This window comes from Erpetoichthys calabaricus, chromosome 10 (genome assembly GCF_900747795.2).
Source record: "Erpetoichthys calabaricus chromosome 10, fErpCal1.3, whole genome shotgun sequence".
Classification (NCBI taxonomy): Eukaryota; Metazoa; Chordata; class Cladistia; order Polypteriformes; family Polypteridae; genus Erpetoichthys; species Erpetoichthys calabaricus.
The window spans coordinates 35,957,434-35,975,900 of NC_041403.2; the positions used below are offsets into that span (position 1 = coordinate 35,957,434).

At 36.6% G+C, this 18,467-nt stretch overlaps 1 protein-coding gene across 4 annotated transcripts in view; it reads left to right on the plus strand.

Moving 5' to 3' along the window:
• The first annotated feature begins 377 nt into the window (after nt 1–377).
• The window catches only part of LOC114658367 (uncharacterized), a 95,624-nt gene continuing 77,534 nt past the window's right edge, over nt 378–18,467 (plus strand). For all 4 annotated transcript variants that reach the window (XM_028810452.2, XM_051933095.1, XM_051933094.1 and 1 more), the window contains exons 1-3: nt 378–669; nt 2,816–3,981; nt 15,501–15,569. In XM_028810452.2, the coding sequence (XP_028666285.2) occupies nt 390–669; nt 2,816–3,981; nt 15,501–15,569 (1,515 nt within the window). In that variant the 5' untranslated portion in view covers nt 378–389. The remainder of the gene's footprint in view (nt 670–2,815; nt 3,982–15,500; nt 15,570–18,467) is intronic.

Sequence of the window (18,467 nt, forward strand, 5' to 3'; positions counted from 1 at the left end):
CTGAGAGATGTTATGCCACAATCAAATTCTTAGCCAATATTTTGACTATGTCAGATGAAGTGGACTGGGTAAACAAGAATATGTCTGAAGGCATATTGTTCTCTAGCATTAGAAAGTCTTAATTTTGAGATTTTGGTGTTCATTTCGATGTTTTGCCTGAAACAGGAAATAGACACTGTAAACCTCAAATGGTACCTGATTGTAATTCACAAATTCTAGTATGCAGGAGTTAATAATTCTGTAATAGCAATACTCTGAGAAAATTTGTGGTTCCATACTTTGTAATGAGCAGTCAGGCTTTCTTTTATTTGCTTGTTAATTAAAATTATATATATAATAAAAATATATGTATTTTTTTTTTTTGAGAACAGGAGATGGAAAGTGTAAAAATGTCATCAATTGAAGACCTGGATGGTTCAAGTTATCTAAATGGCAGTGGTTCCAAGATTACTGTAGATGGAGATGATCTGAAGGCTCATTCAGATGCAACCAATAATGAAAGTGATATTGCAGAAGTGCCAGAAGCATTGCTTTGGAAGAAATCTTTTGAGCATCATATATTTATTGACATTGGTAGTGATGGTGGCTCCCAGTTTGTTGACAGACAAGATTCTTTTATATTTAGGTTTTCGCAGGATTCAGTGGAAGACGACACTCTGTGCTTAACTGGTAAGCAGTGCAAAATCTTATTGTAACCACCACCACATTCAATATTCCAGCTTAACTATCCAAGAAATATTTGTTACAGTGATATTTCAGAATATTCAGTTTCAAGTCAGATTTACCTAATTTCCTAGCAGCATTCAATGTGGAAATGCCAGTTAAATTAACATTGTTGAAGAAATAAAATACTGTAAATAAAACTGTTTCAGAAATTTGTTATATAGAAGCTCTTTGAGCCAGAAACCAGTCAGGAGGAAGCTTGTTTGCTTGCGTGTTTAATTATCCCTTCATGACGAGAGAGCATTCAACACAGAAGTCTCTTATGGAGTGGTCATAGAGTACAGGTAGGGTGTTATATTTATAGGCAATTGAATTTACATAATTGTGCTGAATTAGTACTTGTATAACACCTGACATTTACTCTGATTGTTTCATTAACTTGCATACTTATATGATGGTTAAATGATCTGAGATGATTCCATCAGAGAGTAGAGCCAGTTTAGACACCCAAAATATGTCTTATTTCTAATGTATCCTTATCCCTGTCTTTATTTTGCAATTTTAGCTTTACCCTTAAATATGTAAATTATTCTCTTAAAACATGGAGATTGACAAATTAAAGGAGATAGAAATACCCAGATAAACCTCAGTGAAAACAGGAAAAATGTATTAATGTAAGGAAAATGTAATAATTTATAAGAGCTGAGAGCGCAGGAACTGTGTTTATCAAAAGCATTCACACGAAGGAGAGGTTAGAGGACTGTGGGTGTGGGCCGTCAACTGGAAATGGTTGAGAGGAGGGCGGGACATGAAAAAAATCTCTTGGCAATAGTCTCATCTCAAGATTTTCTTTTAGAATAGAAAGACCTGCTTTACATCAGTGGACTAAGAAATAGAGGTGATCCCATTGTTCTAAAGTCATCACCACATTTTTTTTTTCTTTCATTATATACCGTAGTTGAGCTACATATAGTGAATCATCTGTTCCAGTATATAAACCATTGAAAGGTGTCAATGTAGTATGACAAAGAGGTCATAGCGATGAATCATGTTTCTAAGTCCACAGATGATGTAGATCATACTAAATGCTTTAGTGGCCTGTCAGGAAATGTCTCTTGTGAAAGTGACACATTATATAATTTTAAATATATTAATAGTACTAGGGTGTTGTACCATGTTAGCCATTATGAATGTAGAGAAAAGCCAAGCAAAATGACACCTTTTATTGGCTAACTAAAAAGATTACAATATGCAAGCTTTCGAGGCAACTCAGGCCCCTTATTCAGGCAAAATGTAATACAGAAACTGGAGTTCCCTGTGTTTATATACACACTCTAGGACAAGAAACAACATTGGTAAATCTTTAAATGAGCCTTTTTACATTTTGTTAAGAAGAAGATGTCGCTGTCCATGTGTGCCAATTTCTTCTACCGGGTCTTCAGTGCCATGTAGTATTGGTACATTTCGGTGTCTTGTATGTCTGTAGTACCGCGTTACCCATTATGAATGTAGAGAAAAGCCAAGCAAAATGACACCTTTTATTGGCTAACTAAAAAGATTACAATATGCAAGCTTTCGAGGCAACTCAGGCCCCTTCTTCAGGCAAAATGTAATGCAGAGACTGGAGTTCCCTGAGATGTGGAGTGGTACTAATTTTTCAGTACCTTAAATATGCTGGGTCCTCAGGTGAACACATTATATAGAACAAGTTCTAAAATATGCAGATTCCAAAGATGGTTAATTAATACTGCAAAATCACACATGTATATATTGACTTCATATAGATGGAATTAAAATTTCTTGCATGGTACAAGTAATTATTTTAAAACCATTCATGTGCTTATTTTTAAAAGCAAATATTAAAAATAATTCTTTAGATTCTTGGTACCATAATTGTTTTGGCTGAATATCATCGTTTCTTTTAGAAATGTGAGAAGTACTCTACAATAACCGTCAGTAAGAGTATCCGGCTTGCAGAAGAATTTCATTCTACTTAGCTCTTGTGGCCCCCCAGTCATTAATTATTTAATGTCTTTAAAGAAAAAGCACAGAAAACTGAAGCATTTTATTTGAATGATTAGTGAAGCTTAAATGACTGCAATGCAATTAGGAATCTTATTGGTATAACATTTTCCCTTTTTTTCTTTTATAGATGACACAGACAATTTTAGTTTTTTTGATAATGGGAAGGATGAAGAACACCTTGAAAAAAATTGTGAGAACCCTAACAAATTTGATCAAGTGGACCAGATGAAAGATTCAGTGTCAAACTTATCTGAGCAGAAGCCCAACACACTGGAGAATATGTCACAAGATTGTGGAAATGCCACTGATAAACAGGAACACTCTTGTGAAACGTTAGACATGAACATCAGACATGTGACAAGTGATAATGAATTAGTTAAGTTGGCTCCTTTGGCATTGTCTGATGTGACATGTTCTCCTTATCCACAATCCAACTCTGGAGAAAATTACAGAATACATATAATGGGTGACTGTGAACGAATTGTAAAAAGTGAAATGTCCTGCTCACTTACAAGTGTTCAAAACACTAGTGCCAATGAAGTGAAACTGAAAGAAGTCGTGGATAGTCCCAATAAGTGTGAAATGGATAAATTAGAGTCACCTCAAACTAAAATTTCTGGAGTGCTCCTTCAGCATTTCACAGAGGATGACCAATCAATTAAATTTATTGAAGCAGAAACACTCACTGAGACTTCATTTACTGAAAGCATGGAAGAAACTATTCACAGCCAAAAGTCTTTTACACAAAATGGAGCGGAGTCCACAAAATTTGAAGTTGAGGTTCCTCCCAAATACAACATCGCAAATGAATCCTTCAGTGAAAAAACATTTCTCACTGAAATGGAACTAAAGCAATCAGAGGAAGCATATTGTATGGATAATATTGACCTAGAAGAAGAAGAAGAATCTGAACTGGAGGATACACCACCTAGTCCTAAAGCGAAAGACAATGACTGCCTACAAAATCAGAAAATTAAACTTGTCAGGGCAAGCTCCTTTAACAGATTAAAATACGGGCAAGGTCAGGTTCACTACCCGCTTCCGGATTTTTCAAAAGTTGCTCCCAGGATTAAGATACCCAAAGGAAGTGCTATGACAGAGGCAATAAAACCTTCAGCCTCAAACTTTAAGAGAGCTGTTTCTTCACCAGGATTGCTTAGCAAATGCTCACCCTCCTCTCAGTCAATGGTGGATGTAGTAAAGAAGGTGCTAGATACAATGCAGCCAAATTATGCACTTGCTTTCAGAGATGGTCAAGAAGCAGATGCAGACATGCAGCAGATCACAATACAGGTAATATTAATCTATTTATAAATTATTAATTTCAGACAGGGATGAGCTAGAATCAGTCTCTTGGAAAGTTTAAAAGCAATCCGGTAATATACTATATAAATGCAAGGCTATTGATTTTACACTAGCAATATACTGTATAATCTGCAAAAAGAAATATTTAGTAATTTGAGGCAATTATTTTTGAACATTTGAAAAATATTGATGAGAACATGCCATTTAGCCCCATGAAGCACTCAACCCTATCAACATAATTCCTTGAAAATAACATCAAGTCTTAGTTACCACACTACTTGGTGACTTATTTCATGTGCCTATGTTTCGCTGTGTGAAGAAAAACTTTTTAAGGTTTGTGCGAAATTTAAACTTAAGTTTACAACTGTGCCCGTTGAACTCAATTTAAAGTAGAAGTCTGGATCCACTGTAACAATTTATTTCATACATTTTAACGTGCCTTGTTACCCTTAATCCCCTTTCGCTTAAACTGGAAAGGTACAACTCATCTAGTCAGTCCTCTTAACTTATACTCTGCAGTCCTAGAATCAGCCTAGTTGCTCTTTTTTGGATGTTTTCCGGTGCTGCAACGTCATTATTATAGCCGGAAGACCAGAACTGCATACACTACTCCAGGTTAGACTGCACCAATGCGTTATAAAGTTTCACCTTGACCTCCTTTATCATTGTGCTAACCTCCCATTGTGTATTGAAATCCAACATTTTTACTTCCTATATGTGATACTTTTACTTATTTTTTTTTCTGTATACTATCCAAAATGCTCTGTAATGATTCAACAGACTGCAGAATATTTGCCAGTCCTCCTAGCTTGGTATCATCTGCAAATTTAACCAGCTCTTTCTTTATATTCTTATCCAGATCATTTGTTACACAAGTATATTGAAAATAACAGTGGTCCCACCATTGACCCTGAGTGACACCACTCTTAACAGCACCCAATTCTGATAAGGTTCCTAACACAGTATTCTTCTGCTTAATGAATTTTAGCCAATTTTATACCCATCTACACACTACTTCCTGAAGTCCATTTCTCTTAGTCTGATGCCCAACTTCTCATGTGTGACTGTATCAAATGCTTTCTAAAAATCAAGATAATCATATGCACCACTCTGATCATGGTTTGTTTGTTTTCTTGCTTCCTCATAGAATTCCAGCATATTAGTAAAACATGACATTCTTTGTCTAAACCCATGTTGACCATTCAGCCCGTTTTTGCCATGTTTCTCACTGTTCTACTTAATAATTCCTCCCATTCATTTACCTGTGATGGCAAGTTAAACTTACTGGCCTATAGCTACTTGCTTGATCACCCTTTTTATATTGGGATTCAGGAATTTCCTCAGTGTGCAATGACTTTTGTAAAAAAAATGAATCATGGGTTTATGTATGCACTCTCTAACCTCCTTAACTTTCAAGGATATATGTTATTTGGTCTTGGTGATTTGTTAGGTTTTAGCCTGTTTAATTTAAGTAATACTTCTCTTGCTAGAATTTCCATATCACTAATTAGCTCTTTAGTAGTTCCTGTTACTGCTGGAAGGTTGACCACTTTCTTACATTTGAAAACTTAATACAAATGCAAGTTTAGAGTATTTTTCATTTCACTCTCTGTATATTTTAATTTCCACATACTGTTCTTGATACATTTCATCTCCTCCTTGACTATGCTTTTACTACTAAAATACTGAATGACTCTGTTAGGGTCATCTTTTGCCTTATCAGCAATATTTGTTTATAAGTGCTATTTAGCTTCCCTTCATACGTTGTACAGTTAGCATTAGAGTTATTAGTCTTGTACAGCTGTTTTTTTCTTTGCAGATTCTTTTCTATTTCTATTTACTCACTGCAGGGTTTGTTTTTTTAATTTAAATCTTGGGCCAAATATTTTTAAACCATTTTAAACACCTAAAAGCTTAGCTCACTTTATGCCTTTTAGGCTTTGTTCAAAATTAAATTCATTAAAGTCCCCCATGATTGTAATACCCCCCTCTAAGCTTGGCTTTTTGTTTTTATTAAAAAGATGCACATTGGAATCACTGTGTACAATGAAGGGTCTATAACATACTCCTAAAATAAGGCCTTGATCCCTAATATTTTCTAGTCAATTCCAAAAATTCTCGCTAAGATGTCACAGCTGAAGAAAACCTATCTGTAAATTCTGTTTTACACAAATGGGAACCCCTCTCGTTATCTTTTTCATCAGTCCTTCATAAAAAATGTATAACCATCTATCTATGTGTAAGCCTGTCCTTATGTATGCCATTTGTTCTAACATGGGCAAAGACTAATGGATCCACCTCTGCTCTGTCCAAGAACCTATCTGTCCTTCCAGGGAGGTCTCATGTCTGTGCACCTGGAAGGCAACACACTGTGCTAGAGAATCTGTTTCTGGAATAAACTTGAATCTCAATCCCTTCAAGGTCTCCAAGGTCCTGGAAATAGCTTGACACGTCCAGTTCTGGGGTTGATGCGTATCTCAACCTCCCTGGTCTGGAGTTTCCTCCTGCTCCAACTTAGAGCGCGAGATGCTGAATAAGCTGGCATCTCCTGCAGAAATGGCCTTTAAGGAGGTCTGACTTATCCAAAAAGTCAAACATCAAACAAGACTTGCATTGTGCTGGCCTCATTTTTAAAATTTGGTTTTGTATTACTTAATTGTTCAACTTCATTTTATCAAATTTCAATTATTTTATCTCTTAATTTTAATAATTTAAGTTAGTATCAGAATAAAGAGCAACTGCAGTACCTTCTGGCCCCTTAAGTTCACGTAATACTCTCCCCCCTCGACTGCCTGCTATGTGCTTTTCTTTGATATTTCTAAGCTTTACTTTTCCCGTTTGTTTACTTTTTTAGTTTTAAGCTCTGTGCCTGCCACCTGCACCATTTTTGCTACTTTCTACAGTATTAACAAAAACTTGAAATGTTGCCCTCTTACTAGTGCTAACTTTCCCTAATATGACACCAAGTTATCTTATATCAGGTAACCCTTTTATATCCTTATTCTTTGTGATTAAGAAAACTCTTACTTAATACTCTCACCCGTGATGCCACTGATTATTTACTTGTTCACTTACCGGTGTTTACTGCTGCTTGCGCTGCTCTGTTCCACTCAGTAGAATAATTATTAATCTATCATGAAGCCCATTCTCGTTTAGTTCTTTACTTTCAAGCCCCATCATCTACTCTGTATTTAGAATAAATGCTTTCTTCATTATGATTGGAAGCTTATGTACTTGATCTCTACCAGCACTAACACTTTCTGTTACGATTTCTGCGTACTGCTCTATCAAATGTTTATTGTGTATTTTAATTTCTTCCCACTAAGGAATCAAAATTACTCCTAACCATTGCTACGATGCTGATTAAATACTTACTGACTTGGCGAATTGTGCAACCCTTTTTTTGTCTATCTTTTCCGATGCTGTGCTCCACAAACGCTACAGGTTTAAGCACAAGTACTTTTTCCAAACACTTGGCTACCTTTGCTTCTGTGGTGATGAAAAAAAAAACCAGACAAATCTTTCTAAAGAGAAAGAGCTTTAAAAATAGCTCAGTGATGACCAAAAAAAAAATTAACTCCGCACTTCTTCCATTTCATTATCTTCATGTCAGTCTCAGTCCTGGCTAAAAGCTAGATCAAAAGCCACTTTTGAATTAAAAAAAAATAGAAATTACTTTTCAATGGATCATAGGTTCAAATTCCATACCATGTTGTGGTAGAAATTTAACATCTTATCTCTCTATTATAAAAGAAAATCTTGAGACGAGACAAGACTATTGCAATAGGACAAGATTAGATGTATTCAAAATTGTTTGAACAATTCTCACATGTAAAATTTTAACAGGCGACAAGAAAGACACCAAAGGAGATCTTGATAGACCATTTGTATTAAAACATTTATAGCTTCCCGTTAGAATAGCTTTTGCTATGACAATTAACAAATCACAGGGACAAACATTCGAAAAAGTCGGTTTATTTATTAGAGAGACAGAAACGATACTCCCTCACAGGCAGTTATACGTTGTGTTGTCACGATGTAACTCTAAAAACAGAATCAAAATTCAATGCGATATTGATGAAAAGTTAATTCCAAATATTGTTTTTACTGAAGTTTTGCAGTAAAAGTGCAAATTTAAAAAGTATTTGCGTGTTAGTTTCAAAGCCAAACAGAATGAAAATGTATAATGCAATGAATACCTGTAACGCAACATGAAACATAATTTTCTTTCAATTTATTACGTGTTACTATTTTTTACCATGGTTAATTACTCGCTGTAATGTAAAATAGTTAGGTCTATTATGCATATGTAACAATTCCCATGAAAATAACAATCTGTTTAAATTGTACATCTGCTTCCCCATATGTAAGTGGCAGAGCCGCAAAGTGCTTAGTGCATGGCGCCCGCCCGGGGGTTGCCGAGCTAAGCAAGCACGGGGCAGGGCCCCCTAGTTAAAGAAAGACACATCCTCTAACAGGAAAATTAAGTAATCCGGCAGGAGAAAGGCTGTTCATTGTATCATTTTATTACTCCTCAGCGAAATGCCTTAGAGGGAGCATTCTTCATAAGCAGTCTGTTACAGCAGGGTCAGAATGATCAGAATGGCCAGAGAAACAAAGAATAGAGGCTCATTTTATAAACTGTAGAATTTACATACAATGTCAATCAATGCATATATTTTACTTTGGTTTGTTCATTGGTTTACACCCAAATGATTTATATAAAATTAAAATCTATTATATTATAATATTCTGGTCCTTCTTACACCTTTTGAGATGAGCTACCACCCTTTAAATTTCTGTGCATATAACAACTGCCCATTCTCGTTTATATAGGACATCTGCTGATTTCTTAGTCATCTCTTAATCATCCTTCAGTACATTTTGTATATTACATCAATCTTTCTTCTGGTACATTCTTTATTTACTTGACCATATCAGTATTTTTCTTATATTTCAGTGTAATTGTTCTCTTGAAACTTTATCTGGTTTCCTGGTGTGCCTGAACAGGTTCCTGACATTTATTAACCCTTTGTGCTATTTGTTTAAGATGAATGCTATGTTACTCTAAAATTATTCTTCCATACTGTTCATGATGACATTGCACCCACCCACCATTCCTGCACAAAGACCCCCTGAACTGGATTAAACATGGTTTCAGAATTTTATGATATGGTTACCTTTAAACTACTAGTAGATTTACAGTTATGTATATTGTCTTATATTCAATACGAAGTATAACTGTCACTCTTTTTATTTTAGAAAATGTTTTAGTTATTTGATCTTCCCTTACCATTGTTAACTCCATTCTATTTTGAAGCGATCATTGCAACGGTAGTGTTAATTTTTTTCATGTTTCCATAAAAAAATCCAGAGCTGTCAGGTGGGCTACACTTTAAATATCCAGATCCCTCTTAACAAACTAACTACTGTACATGGGGTAGAATGTCCCCTTGGCATATACTGTAGGCAGCACATCCTGTATGGTAGTCTTGTTTTTTTTTTTTTTTTTACAAACTGCAGTTTTGTTTTTTTTTCAGTAAGCATTATATGTATCATAAGTGCTCTGGCATTTTGTCATGAAAATTCTGATGGGGCAGCATGGACCTGCTGAGTGGGCAAAGGGGCAGGAGCACCCTGAGATGGCAGCCATAAATGGGAGAATGATGTATAGGATGTGTGTGTACAGTATATGTGTGTGCAAAAGACAAAGAGATATGATCAAACATTTTAAGAGTAGCACTTACGAAACCCACTCCCTTGCATAAATCCTTCGGCCTGTGTACATGGCTGCTGGTTAGTCTTGAGAAGTATCCTGGTTTGGATTGGCTCACAAAGAGTTTGGGAAAATTAGTACAGATGGTGCTTCCCCTGACTCCAAGTGAGCAGAGTGAGCAGCGCTGACATTGTGAATGTGCAGACAGTGGAAGTGGCAGAGAAAAGATCTTTGGAGCTGCATGGAAGGAGTTGTGGAAGATCAGGGTGGTGGCAGTGATGTTGAAGGTTGCCAGAGAAAGGAGAAGGCCTATTATAGTAGACTATTGGAGCTGCATGGAAAGAACTGTCATAGGGCAGCAGCAGTGTTGGAAGAGGGAGATGGCCTTTGGTAAACATTGTTTGAGGGAGCAAGGGAGGAATACTGCACTTCACATCATATTAGGCTACCAGCACCAATTAGGTTAAAATGTGAGCTGAATAATATGTTTAAAAAAAAATCACACAAAATAAAGAATTGTCATCAAATTTTGTCATACAGTGTAACCACCAAAGGACAGTATTAAAAGATTTCTTAACATCAGCATCAACATTGAATGTTCAACACCAAAAGAAAAACACAAATGGTTTTTCATTAATTTCCTATTGATGTTCAATTGGCAAAGTACTACATTTTATTATACAGAAATAACTGAGGTGATTCTTGATAATGATTACAACTATTTTAAATTGCTTCAGAAAAAAATCAATCACAAGTTGACTTCAAAGGACTGTATATTTTAAGACCCAAGGTGGAACTGAAAAGTCCTGGCAGCACATGTGCACAAATGTGCAAAAGCATGCATGGATCACTGAAGGGTCCAATGGCCTACAACAGACACCCGGAAACAAGCTGGAAGCACCAGGTACAAAGCCTGTAATGATGTGGTTTCAAGTCTTAAAACAAGACAGTGCTGCCTACAGGTAATGATATATAAGAAATGAACCAGACATTTACATTTTTACATATTTATTCAAATCAGCTAGCCAGATTTATATCATCTGAATAGGTGGTTCATGAAATAGGCAAATTAGTTAAGAGTAAGTACAATACAATAACATTTATTTAGTTCTTCTAAGTTCCATGTAAGTACCAGAAAATCTGTATTCTCCCTGATACATGTAAAATATTTACAAAGATGGTAACAGAAATGGTTTAGTTTTTAAACTAAAGTTTCCAAAACATTTTCAAGGCTATTTCAGACTGGCATCCCAGCTCAGTATGTTGCCATCTTATATCCAAGATAGAAGCACATTTTAACAACACCCTTTGAAAGCTTTGATTTCCTACCTTAGCTCAAACACATGCTGCTCAGACTCCAAAGAGCAAGCAATTATATTGCAATTTAATAGACTGATGTTTTTATCAGCTTAGGAGATTTTCCTGATGCTTTAACATCCATAAAGCCTCAGGCACTTGATTGCTGAGAGTTGCTTTCCCAATAGTAACAGAGTTTTTATGCATAATATGCCAATGGAAAATATTTGTAGTAGCAGAAATAGTGTTATGACATAGAGAATAGAGTGACATTTTTAACTTTTTGTGTACCTGAAAATTCTTACAGTAATGTAAGTTTCACACTGTTTCTATGAGTAAGAATAAAAGATATGTTGAAAAGCTCTTCATGTTTGAGGACACTCCTGACCACGTAGGTAATTATGAAACACAACTGGTTAGGAGCTGTTACCAGAGTGGTGATCTGAAGAAGAATGTTTATTAAATCAGTGAACTAATCTAAAAGTATGCTAATCCTTTTTCAGGTTTTGTAAGATGATTTACATGTTCACAGTAGTCTGTAGTGAAGACAGTCACTAGCCATTTGTTCTTTTATATATTATGAGAGGTCGCCCGAACACCATCAGACTAACACCAGCAGGGTTATAAAACACACGTTTATTCTCACCCATAGTCCCAACACAGTCCCGCACAGCACACAGTGCTCCTGCACCAAACATCCCTAAATACAGGCCTCTCCAGTGTCCTTGGGCTGCCTTTCTTCCTCCTGTCACTGGACCTTCATCCACCTCCAGCTCCCAACTCTCGCCCTCTGAATGTAGGAAGGCGGCCCCCTTTATAGTCACCCGGACGTGCTCCAGGTGCTCGCTGACTTCTTCCAGCGGCACCCGGAAGCACCGGGAAACACTCCCGGGCATTGCTGGAAGGTCCTTCCTCCACCTTCCCAGGTGTGGCGGAAGTGTAAATCTCCCGGGCTTTATGAGGCTTGGGGCGCCCCATGGACCTAACTGTAGCCCTTGAGATAAAAGAGCTCTTTAATCTGTTGAACCTTTGGGAACCATAATCTGTGGGCTGATGAAAATAAATTAAGCTTAGGAAACCGAGCAATGTTACTACAGTATCAATGTTACAACAGTATAGACCAGGAGTGGGCAAATTCATTCCTGGAGGGCCGCAGTGGCTGCAGGTTTTTGTTCCAACCCAATTGCTTAATAAGAAGCACTTATTGCTCTAGAAAAATCTTCTGCTTCATTTTAGTTATCTCCCTCGTTAAGATTATGAACCCTTATTGCTTATTTAAGTCTTAAACAGCTGCATTCTCTGTTTTTAATTGATCCTTATTATCAATAAGATGCAAATGACAAAAGAAACCAGCAGTTATCCATTTTGCTTGTTACCCTTTACACCTGTGTGTATTTATCGTGCACTATTTGGTTTAATTAAATACTTGGAAGGAAAGAGAAGAGAAAAAAGTGAAGGATTGAGAATTACCCATCTGTTTTACACTTCAAAGTATTTGGATGATATCCTTAGAATGGAAAAAAAAATCAAGGAAATGAGAATGACTTGACATAGCAGTTAAAGCAACTAACAAGCCATGAAATGTAATTATTGGCAAGGATTGTTTTCTAATTAAGCAACTGGGTTGGAACAAAAATCCGCAGCCACTGCGGCCCTCCAGGAATGAATTTGCCCACCCCTGGTATAGACATAAGACCCAAGGATTACTTGGGCTGTAAAAGTGTCAACAGCATTATTGCCGAGAGTTACTTGAGCAGTGGTTTATAGGTGTGTCTTGCAAGCAGCGGTGTAGATGTGTCTTCTGCTAGCCTCATAATGTGTCTCGTAAGAAATGCCTCTCATTAGCAGTGATGACAAGGTGAGCATATCTTCAGGCAGTGAAGTGAAATGGTCAGTGAAACCTAAAATTGATTCTGGTGAATCCGAATGTGACGATCGTGTCACTTGCACACGTGCAATGTGCTGTTCATATTATTATTATTCATTATTATTTCTATCATTATTATACTTTCTGTCTTTGTACTTTTAGTGTTTTGCATGTTTTACTGTTGAAGGATGAGATTTAATCAAGCCAAAAAATGCAATGTTTTTTACATGCTTTTTTGAGAAACAATGTAATGAAAAAGAGGTTAATAGAGATGTAGAGCTCTAATATACTATATAGAATTGGTCAAGTCTCTAAAGGTCAGATGGCCAGAAGGACAGAAAAACAAACAAACAAAAAAAAAACTCCAGTGAAGCTGGATAAAAAACAAAATCTGCAGGGATTCCAATTTCTAAGGACCACCAAGTCCTTACTGGTCATTAACAATCTTACGTAAATGTTCTTAAGTAAATGCTCATAATATAAATGTTCTTAAGTAGAGGATTTGAAGTAGTGGGTCCTGTGGGAAGTTGGGGTATACTCTTTCATTCAAACATCTTAAGTAGTTGCATAGTGTTTTGATCAGGTGGTTGTCCACCACAGAACAAACAGAAAAGAAAACAAAAACGTAGAGATTAACAAATCTGCAAATTCATTAAGGAACACAAACATTCTATACATATTTAGTTTATTAAAAATAGAACTAAAAAGTAGTTATGTGAAAGCAAAATTTAAAAACAGTTTTTTAGGAGTTTTATTTAAAATGACCCACAGTGTTAGCCTGGCATATCTCCATTAGTAAAGTATTCCAGATTTTTGGTGCATAATGGCAAAAGGCCATCTCACCACTTCTTTTATGCTTGGTGCTTTGAATAATAAAAAGACCACTATTAGAAGATCTAAGGTTCCGACTTGGAATATTGGGCGACAGGCACTCCAAAATGTATCGTGGAGCAAGAATATTTAAACAAGTCAATTCTAAAGGACACAAGTAACCAAAGTAATGACGCTAAAACTGATGAGATGTGCTCACATTTTCTTTTTCTGTTTAAAGTTCTTACTACTGTATTTGAACTAACTGCAACTGATTGATGCTTTTCTTAGGTAGCCAGTTAGTTGTCAGTCAGTGTCCAACCTGCTATATTTTAACTACAGGGTCACAGGGGTCTACTGGAGCACACCGCAGGGCACACACACTAGGGACAATTTAGGATCGCCAATGAACCTAACCTGCATGTCTTTGGACTGTAGGAGGAAACCAGAGCACCCGGAGGAAACCCAAGCAGACACAGGGAGAACATGCAAACCCCATGCAGGGAAGACCCGGGAAGCGAACCCAGGTCTCCTAACTGCAAGGTAGCAGCGCTACCACTGCGCCGCCCCCAGTTAGTAGCTCATTACAGTAATCTAATCAACTAAAAACAAAAGTGTGAATCATTTTCTTAGCATCTTCCAGTGTTTTAAGAGAGGTCTAACTATTGCTTTATTCCTTAAATGGAAAAATGCAGCCCTAATAATATGGTTAATGTGCAATTTAAAGTTTAGATCAGAGTCCATAATTACACCTGAAGGGATCAAATTTACAACGGATGTTTCAGTTTTTCCCTTATTTATTTTGAGGGAATTGCTTCTTTTCAGAAATATAATAAGTAAGTCATTGGATTAGAGATCTCTAAGTGGTAGGGCCATCAGTTGCTATAGACAGGTAAAGCTGCGTGTCTTCTGTGTAACTGTGGTAGTTCACCTTGTGTTTTTGTTATAATACTACTTTAAGCAGTGCAGTTTCTGTACTAGAACTTGTTTTAAAACCTGATTGAAACTTGTCAAGAATAGAACGTTTATTTAAATAGTCATTTAATTGTTGAAAAACAGCTTTTTATTTTAAAAAATGCAGGTTGCAAATTGGTTTAAAATTGTCAAAGCCAGAGAAGTCTAGATTATTTTTGTTGAGCAGCAGCCTAACCATTGCAGTCTTTAGACAATCTGGGAAGACCACCGTATCTAAGGACGAATTAACTATATCAAGTACACAATCTATTAGCCAATTGGAGATATCTTTTTAAAAGCCTGTTGGGAGTGTGGGTTTTTTAGCTAAGAAATGATTCTATGGAGCTCAGGTAAATCTGTTTGAGTGAAGGAGTTTTATTTGCTAAAAAGAGCAAGTTGGGGTCCAACAGGATTTATTTTGCAGGCATGTATTATAGTACATATAATATGTGTTTATTTTGTGTTTTTAAAAAATGTGGTAGAAGCCTCATACATTTCCAGGGAGCATGTTATTGATTGAACTAGGTTTAGAAGACAATTAAGTTTTGAGGTGATCCAGTAGATGAATTAACGCTATTAGAAAAACAGGTTAGGGTCCAAACGGAATTTATCAGTCCATTTCTCAACTAAAATGTGAGGCTGAATTGTATGAAAAGCAGACATAAACAACAATTTTGCATGGGTTTTTGATCATTCTGTGTGTTCCAACAGCAGGTTTAGAAGTGTAGCTGTGGCATATTTCACCCCGATCTTTATTCTGTATGCGAATTGTTAAGCATTCAGATAGGCCTGATATTTGTTTAGCAGCTCTGTCTCAATCAGTCTCTCAAGTATTTTATGATTTGTGTGCTTTTTATCTTGTAGGATTACAATGGAAGGTCATCCCAGAAGTGGACAGAGGAAGAAAATCAAACTGACTTCATGAAAAGTGATGTAAGTGTACTCACTAAATTACATACTGATAATGATGATAATAATGATGTCATGAGCTGTTTTGTCCAGAAGTCATGAATGAAACCTAGATGTTGTATTTTTTATAACTATGTTTCTGACAGTGAAAAATTATAATTATCCTTTTAGTGTTTTGTTAAGATGTGTATGCTTGAACAAGGCATTCTAGAGTACTGTGTCATAGGCCAGGGAAAGTAATATCTTTATATATAATCTTCATTTGGATCTTGGTCTTTGTTTGTCCGCGAATTCACTGCCTTGTGTGGTGTTCCTGCTGTGTTCAGTAGAGGGCAGTAGTGATGGAGGAGGAGAGGAAGTGAGGGGGAGGATCGTTGGATGAGGTTGGAGTGTGGTGATTAAAGAGGATTGAACTAAAGATGACTACGTGCTGTTTGTACTGGCTGAATACACAACACCTTGGTTGTTACTTTTGTTTACAAACACTGTCGATACCACTCTTTGTGTTTAGATCTGGCGTCGACACCACTCTTTGTGTTTAGATCTGGCGTCGACACCGTGCTTTGTGTTTAGATCTGGCGTTGACACCTGCTTCGTTGTCGAGACTGTGGTTTTTTGTGTTTCTATCCACCGTCGTTGGCAGCACTTCGTCCAAATCGAATGTTCACCCACTTCTTGGAGTTGGCAGTCAGAATATATAAGTCAGACACACTTCTGTGATTTTCCATCAGTCGGCGTTTGGAATTCAAGAAAAAAGCATTGGTTCTTCCTTACTCCTTGAATTGCCACAAAGCAACATGCGAGATTGGAGAAAGGTTGAGAAGAGATCGTGAGAGGAAATGACAGCGTCATGAAAACGAGACGGACTGTGAACGGAGAGAAGCAGAAATGCTCCTCCAGCACCACATAATTACTATTCGGACAGTGATTCCGAGTAGGCCGTTTCTATCTAATCAATGTCCAAGGGTTTTGTTTTGTAATTTTGTTTCCCTTATAAAAAATCATAATGCTGCGACAAAGGGCCCAGTTCACGACTGGCAGCCGCATTTAAACAGGGAGCCCTTCACAGACAACTTTAACACGCGCAACGTAGTTGGGCACACATGGCTAGTTCCTCTATATCTGACTTGACTTGGGAGCCAGCTCATATTACTTTAATTCTGTAAATGCCCAAGTGCAATAATAAATTGAATGATTGGACCAGACAGCATTTATTCATATGTGCTAGTTATTATATATACAAACTCTTAAAATGTATTTTTCAAAAATATCTGGATAATGGGTTAATTGTTACAGAGTAAAAGCTAGAAGATATGGTTTTATTTGAAAAAAGCGAGTTAATGGTGTACAGGCTTGGGCATTGGACTGTAAATCAGATGGTTGCTAGCTCATTTCTTGTCTTAGGCCACTTGTCTATTCAAATTATTTAATCTGCCAGTGTTGCAGTTGTAAAAATATATGTTTTAAATAATTTTATTTGTATCCTGTTGTTATAAGTCACATTTGGTAAAGATGTCTGTCAAATTTGCACTAATAATAAAGAATATTGGTCTTGGGTTAACAAGTCCCGTCTATCTTAAAACTCATCAAGTGCCGAAAAATATGAGAAATTATAAAAGTCAAAATGGGTTCAGATAGGGGAGATTATGTTTCACTAATATGCTGGAGTTTTGTGGACATTTTTATGAAGCATTTAATGCTATACCCTGTACATCTTGACTTAGAAAGTGCTTTTGATAGGACATAAGCTAGTAAGCGGAGACAGAGATTCAGGCTACAATGTCCTGAAGTGCTCTGAACTTGTCGGATCCAATAACCTTAAAATAGTAGCTTAATATATAAATAACTTTTTTCAGAATTAGTTGACATGTTTTAATTTATACTGTGTAAACAATTTAATCTAAATTGAGTTACATTTACAAATTGATTGGATATAAACAAAATGCATTATTTTTAAAAACTAGTTGATTACCCAGTGGCTTTGCTCACTGAGTGCAAGGGAAAAAAATAAAATGTAGTCTATAAGTTATTAAACAGTAAAACATTAACATTTAAGAAGTAAAGATACATTGAGCACTACTGGAGTGGTTTCGGGTAAACTTCATTTTAAAGGCGCTATAACACAACAGGTAAGTAGTAGATCCCTTGTGAAAGGCGCTACATGACCGCTGTGGTATAGAAATTACATTTTCTATGTGATCGTCCAAATTTCTGCCTGACAACCTTGCACTACATGCCTGTGATTTACTTGTTGAAATAATTAATCACAAAAGCAAGCTTGAATGTTGTGGGGTTTTAGTGACCCGAACTTACCTTAAGGGACAGTAAGTAGTTGTGCATGGCTATTTACAAACAGAGTCCTGCTTCGATGGTGCCAATTACACTCATTTGTAAAGATTTCCACTCTCACAGGAGCCGACGGGGGACTTGAAGTGTCACAAACAGTGCAAGAAGAGAAGACGCTGCCCGAAACTGCAAAGCTTCTCGACTCGGCAGAGCAGCCTGACATTCCGCGCCTCGCAGCGTCCACTTTGTTCTCACGAACCCTCACCGCTGAAGGTGGTCTCGTCTTCACATTGATTACAGCTCGGCACAGTTAAAAAGTAGAAAGACGCAAAGCTGTTTTCCTCATCTCTTCTACTATCAAGTACTGCCAACTAAAAAAAAGTTACAATGTGGCAGTTTCAGCGACAGTCACGTGGACAAATAAATAAAACTTCTCTGTCAGAACGCGCCTGGCTAGTTCCTATATTATAATATGTTCTATGGTCATAGGTAATTTCCACATCACGTGGTCATACGTAATTTCCGTTTCAAACGCGAAAAGAATTTTATATACAGTACTGTGCAAAAGTTTTAGGCAGGTGTGAAAAAATGCTGTAAACAAAGAATGCTTTCAAAAATGGAAGTGTTAATCATTTA